This window comes from Lacerta agilis, chromosome 6, assembly GCF_009819535.1.
Source record: "Lacerta agilis isolate rLacAgi1 chromosome 6, rLacAgi1.pri, whole genome shotgun sequence".
Lineage (NCBI taxonomy): Eukaryota > Metazoa > Chordata > Lepidosauria > Squamata > Lacertidae > Lacerta > Lacerta agilis.
The window spans coordinates 6,754,939-6,761,218 of NC_046317.1; the positions used below are offsets into that span (position 1 = coordinate 6,754,939).

Sequence of the window (6,280 nt, forward strand, 5' to 3'; positions counted from 1 at the left end):
AGCCCTTGCTGACAGCCAAAGATCATAAAACGGGCCTGTGCTGAAAACGTCTACTTCTGAGTAAATGCAATGATGCATGTAAAACCAGGATATGAGCCTAACTTAGCTGGATGAGAATCTGTATTTGCAAGCAAATGCTGGCCACATGGTTCCAAGCACAGTCTGACAGCCCATTGGCTTGGAGGGGGATACAGGGGCTGGATTTGCACAAAGCAGTCCTTGCAGGTAAAAATCGCCCTTGCTAGTACAGGAAGCAGGAAAAGAAAAGGGGAGTTCCTTTCATGGTCGCAACTCCAAATTCTTCCCTGACTTGGAGTGACACACACATTTTTATTTTTGACCGATCCTTTCTGAAAAATCTAGTGTATTTCAAAAAATATATTAGAGTGGGCCACATTGTCCTCAGGATTCTTGGCTGGGAGGACAAACACTTTTAAAATTATTTCTTTGACTACTCTACATTGGGCACATGGAGGGCACTTGGAGGGCACAAGGAGAAGGGGACGACAGAGGATGAGATGGTTGGACAGTGTTCTCGAAGCGACTGGCATGAGTTTGGCCAAGCTGCGGGAGGCAGTGGAGGATAGGGGTGCCTGGCGTGCTCTGGTCCATGGGGTCACGAAGAGTCGGACACGACTGAACGACTGAACAACAACAACTCTACATTGGTATATTGAAAAATATTGCATTAAAAAAAATGTGTGCAAGCTCAGGTAAGGAAAAATCTCAAAGCGTTTCCATCACAGACCTCAGGTTGCCAGTAACTCGGGAAGTACTAATTGAGGAAGAAGAAGAAGAGTTTGGATTTGATATCCCGCTTTATCACTACCCGAAGGAGTCTCCAAGCGGCTAACATTCTCCTTTCCCTTCCTCCCCCACAACAAACACTCTGTGAGGTGAGTGGGGCTGAGAGACTTCAGAGAAGTGTGACTAGCCCAAGGTCACCCAGCAGCTGCATGTGGAGGGGGGGGAGACGCGAACCCGGTTCCCCAGATTACGAGTCTACCGCTCTTAACCACTACACCAAAGGGGACAACAACACACGACGCAGATGTATCGCACCAAATACCAACCCCACTAGTGTGGATGGGAAACATCAAGACAGATTTCAGAGGCATAAAATCGAAAGCATTCATGTGGAGGCACAGAAACGGCGACCCACTCATTAATGCCATAGGGTGGACCCTATCTGTGTTCAGTGGGCTTTTTCCAGGGGAAACGTGTCGTAGCCTTTATGCGCTGCGATTTACCCTAAACTTGCAGAGTGCGTCAGATCAGGTATCCACATAAAGTCCACCATGAAAAGATGAAACGATGTGAAAAGTTAGATATTTGAAATTGGAATCAGTGGATATTATAGGCGATAGCATTAAAGTGTTAGTTTAAAATAGAATATGAGAAGATAGAATTGTGATTTTAATTTATGCATTTTTGTTAAGAATAAGGTGATAGATATAAGATGATAGATAAGGATTAAGATTAATTGTGAAAGTAGAGTTACAGGTGGGTAGCCGTGTTGGTCTGCCATAGTCAAAACAAAATCGAAAATTCTTTCTAGTAGCACCTTAGAGACCAACTGAGTTTGTTCCTGGTATGAGCTTTCGTGTGCATGCACACTTCTTCAGATACCTATCTGAAGAAGTGTGCATGCACACGAAAGCTCATACCAGGAACAAACTCAGTTGGTCTCTAAGGTGCTACTAGAAAGAATTTTCGATTTTGTTGTGAAAGTAGAGTTAGGGGTTATAAAGTTACTAGAGTATATTTGAAATGAACGCAGAAGAGAGGGCGTGAGGAAGTCCCCCAAGTAAGATTTTAAATAAGATTAGAATAGTTAAATGAATGTTTGAGGTTTTGTGATTGTTTTTTGTAGTTAGGTTGTTGTTTATTATGTTTGTTTTGTATTTTGTATTTTGTAGTTGTATGTGTCCCCCCCCCCGTATTTTTTGTGTTTTGTTAAAAAGCCAATAAATTCTTATAAATAAAATAAAATAAAGTCCACCATGAAAAGAAAGGCAAGACAGGTGGAGAGGTCCAGGGAGACACATGCCTAAATCACACTGAGGTTACTCACTTACTGTATTTCCCTTGAGTACTCAATGGGTCTTATTTCTGAGTGAACCTGTACAGGGTTGCACTGTAAATCATTTTTAGAAAAAAGATGTTAGGTTGTAATCCTAGTTGTGCTTAAGAACAATTATTTCATAGGCCAATGGCCATAGCTTTGCAGAAGTGACTAGGACCTGGCCATTAAGCTATGACTGTTGCTGATTCATTGAGTATGCATGAGCTTTCCCATTGGTAAAATTAGCATGTTATTTACTACCTCTGTAATGGGGAAACAGGTTACCTGTGCAATCTTTGCTTTACATCAAGGAGCTTTCTACTAGGAAGTCGCTGAGACTTTGACCTGTGACTTTAGGATTCAGCACTTTAAAATTCAAAGCACACTGAAAGCTCTGCAATAACAACAATGTGTTCAAGGCATTTTGCTTGCATTATGTCAGAATTCCTTATGACAAAGTCAGCATCGTTCTCCGTGTAAACAGCAAACGGCTAAATTGCAGTTAATGCCGTGCGGGTTATAACCATAGCTGTCAACTTTTCCCTTTTCTTGCGAGGAATCCTATTCGAATTTCCCTTAAAAAAGGGGGGGGGGGAGTTGACAGCTATGGTTATAACAGCTGTAACTTCAATCCAACCATTTGCTGTTCATATGGAGAATGATGTTTTCATCTTGCGTGAATTCCCACTTTTTGATTGACACAAGGGGAGATTAGGGTGATGGTCCACCATCCGAGTGTCCCCATTTTCCAAGGGGCAGTCCCGGATTTACAGGAGTTGTCCTAGTATCTGATTTGATCCCGGAATGCCCTGCTTTTCCATAGGATGTCCCTGTTTTCATTGGAGAAATGTTGGAGGGTATGGAATAGGATGTCCCTATTTTCATTGGAGAAATGTTGGAGGGGATGGAATAGGATGCTCCTATTTTCATTGGAGAAATGTTGGAGGGTATGGAACAGGTTGTCCCTATTTTCATTTGGGAAATGTTGGAGGGAATGGAACAGGATGTCCCTATTTTCATTGGAGAAATGTTGGAGGGTACGGAACAGGATGTCCCTATTTTCATTGGAGAAATGTTGGAGCATATGGAACAGGATGTCCCTATTTTCATTTGGGAAATGTTGGAGGGTATGGAACAGGATGTCCCTATTTTCATTGAAGAAATGTTGGAGGGGATGCAATAGGATGTCCCTATTTTCATTGGAGAAATGTTGGAGGGTATGGAATAGGATGTCTCTATTTTCATTGAAGAAATGTTGGAGGGGATGCAATAGGATGTCCCTCTTTTCATTGGAGAAATGTTGGAGGGTATGGAATAGGATGTCCCTATTTAATTCGGAGAAATGTTGGAGGGACTAGAACAGGGAGTGAGCAACATCAAAAGAATAAAAAAAAAAGCTTGGATCATCTGGAAGCACCAAGAGGGTGCAGAAAGGCTGCGATCCTGCACACGCACGCTTCCTGGGGGGGAACAAGCGCTGCTGTTGAATTGGGAAGGGTTCGCTTATCTGCACAAAAAACATTTCTTGCAGCCCCCAGCAGCGCAAGGAACGCTTCGCCTTTTTGAAGCGCGGGCTCAGCAGGCGGGAGGGGCGGGGCCAAGGTCCCATTCGAATCTCGCTTCCCACGCTCCCCATTGGCCGAGCGCACGGGGCGGGCGCGCGCATGAGGGAGGAAGCCGGGCGCGCGCCGGAGGATAGACGGGGTTGGGCGGAGCCCGGTAACCGCCCGCTGCTCTGATTGGCTCCGGCGCAATGCGCTGCGTTCTCAAAACCGCGCGCTCCGGGCTGCACTGGCTTCAATCGGCGGCGGGATGGAGAGCGGCGGGTGTTGAGGTTCTCCGGGCTGCTCCTTCGACGGAGACGCGGGGAGCGCAGTGCGTTTTGCGCGGACGGGCCGCTCCCGCTTGCGTTCGCTTTGGGCAGCGACCGGCTCGCAGCGCCGCCCCTCCTGGCACTGCGCGCCGGCACGAGGGCACCCCGTCGGGCATGGATTGCAAGCTGGAGGCGCAGCGCATCGTCAGCATCTCTCTGGGCAAGATGTACGGCGCGCGGGGTCAGCGCGGCGGCGTCAAGCTGCACAGGAACCTCCTGGTGTCGCTCGTCTTGCGCAGCGCCCGGCAGGTCTACCTGAGCGAGTTGGATGGCGCGCAGACGGCGCCTTTCCCGGCTGCTGCTCCGGAGCCGATGGCGCCTGGTGCGGATCTACTCCGAGGAGGACCTCCGAGGCTGCCGGTCTTTCATCCCTCGCCTCCGTTTTTCCTGCAGCCGGCGGCGCTGCCTTCGGAGCGCAGGGCTCCCCCGTCGCCGCGCAACCTCGCGCCGGATTGGGAAGCTAATCGTCTGGCGCGGCGCTGCTGCGGCGGCTGTGGCTGCTCTTCTTCGACGGGTGATGCCGGCAATCGGCCGGCCGAGGCTCCCTCTCCGCCCTGCTGCCCCAGGAAGAGGGGCGCCGCCGCGCAACGAGGCGAGGGCGCGCCGTCTGGGAGCTCCCCGCTGAAGAAGCCGCGTAGGGATCGGGAGCCGCAGAACCCGAGGCACCACGGCAGCGGCGGTGGCGGCGACCTGGAGACGGGCAACGTGGCCAGCCTCATCAGTATCTTCGGCTCCAGCTTCTCGGGACTGCTCGGCAAAAAGCCCTCGGGAGCCGGCCGGCGCCGGCGGAGGGAAGCCGAGGAAGACGACGACAAGGACGAGGCATCGGCCGGAGCAGCAGCGGACGCCGAGCCGGGGCCGATCTGCTGCGACGAGTCCATGCTGCGCAACCTCAACCCTTGGAGCACGGCCATCGTGGCTTTCTGAACTTGCCCATTCCCCCCCCGGTTGCATATTATTGGGACCACGGGGTTGGGGGTGGGGAGAGGTGTGGCTGCACGTTGATCCGGGTTTAATTCGGATTTCAAGCGCCCCGGCTGCTCTCGACGAGAGTCTCCTTCCATGCGCCGCCCGGTTTTTTTTTTTTGCCGCGGAGAGATGCGGCCGCGACTGGAGCAGGGCAATATGCGGCGTTTAAAACTTCGGACGGGGTTGGCTGGGGTTTTCTCCTCCATCCCCCCCTGGCTGTGATTTTGCAGCCTGCGTGGAAGCAGCTCAGCGTTTTCCTGCCCTCCCTCCCTTCCCTCTTTCCATCCATCCATCCATCCTCCGGTCGAAGCGGTTCTGAAGGTCATACCCTTGCCTTGTTCTCGTGCCGCGCACATGTTATCCCGAGCAACCCTTGGGAAGTTTGCTGTAAGATTAGGATGTTTTTTTGGGGTGGGGGTGTGTGGAGGATAAGCCCCTAAAGCACTAGCCTTGAAGGGCTGAGAAGGTGTGTTGGAACTGTGTTTGCAGATCTCTTGAGCGACACTTCCCTGGGGCGATTACTCCCAGCCTTTGTTTTATAAAGGTTCTTGGGAGAGACGCTTTGTACAATATTCCTCCTCCGGTTGATGTGTTTTTTGTATGACAATTGTAAACTTCTGGCGTGTGCAACACGTATTAAATATTTTGACATTGTTTAAGCTGCACTTGTGTTTCTGCTGTCTCTGGGCTGGGGAGGGCGTGGGTGCTAATTTCTGTTCCCACTTCAAATGGTGGGGCAGCAGTTGGTCCCTTCTTGAGCCCTCCAGTTATAGGGCGCCGGGCGGTATATAAATTAAATAAAAAATGATGATGATGATGATAAAATAATTTAGCAGCAAAGGCACTGGAAAGGTGTGCATAAGCAGCAAAGCATAGCACTGATCTGAGTTACAGCAACTAGGGATATAGAGGAAAAAACAGGTTGGAGGCAAAGGAAGCGAATGTCCTTCCTTTGGCTGATTTTTGTGGGGTTTGTCTCAAAACATCCTCTTGATGCCATTAGACCACGGGTCCCCAAACTAAGGCCCGGGGGCCGGATGCGGCCTGTGGAAGGTCTGGCAATCAGCGTGTTTTTACATGAGTAGAATGTCCTTTTATTTAAAATGCATCTCTGGGTTATTTGTGGGTCCTGCCTGGTGTTTTTACATGAGTAGAATGTATGCTTTTATTTAAAATGCATCTTTGGGTTATTTGTGGGGCATAGGAATTCGTTCATATATTTTTTTTCAAAATATAGTCCGGCCCCCCCACAAGGTCTGAGGGACAGTGGACCGGCCCCCTGCTGAAAAAGTTTGCTGACCCCAGCATTAGACCGTGTCTCTCTAGGACCCGGTTGTGGTTGGTTATAAAAAACTCTTTTGCTGCTCATGAGC

The 6,280-nt window shown here is 49.7% G+C and overlaps 1 protein-coding gene across 1 annotated transcript; it reads left to right on the forward strand.

The window, feature by feature from the left end:
• Positions 1 to 3,866: 3,866 nt before the first annotated feature.
• Positions 3,867 to 4,940, forward strand: IER5 (immediate early response 5). Its single transcript, XM_033151320.1, has one exon. The coding sequence runs from the start codon at positions 4,053 to 4,055 to the stop codon at positions 4,863 to 4,865; it is 813 nt and encodes a 270-aa protein (XP_033007211.1). The 5' UTR covers positions 3,867 to 4,052; the 3' UTR covers positions 4,866 to 4,940.
• The last annotated feature ends 1,340 nt before the right edge of the window (positions 4,941 to 6,280 follow it).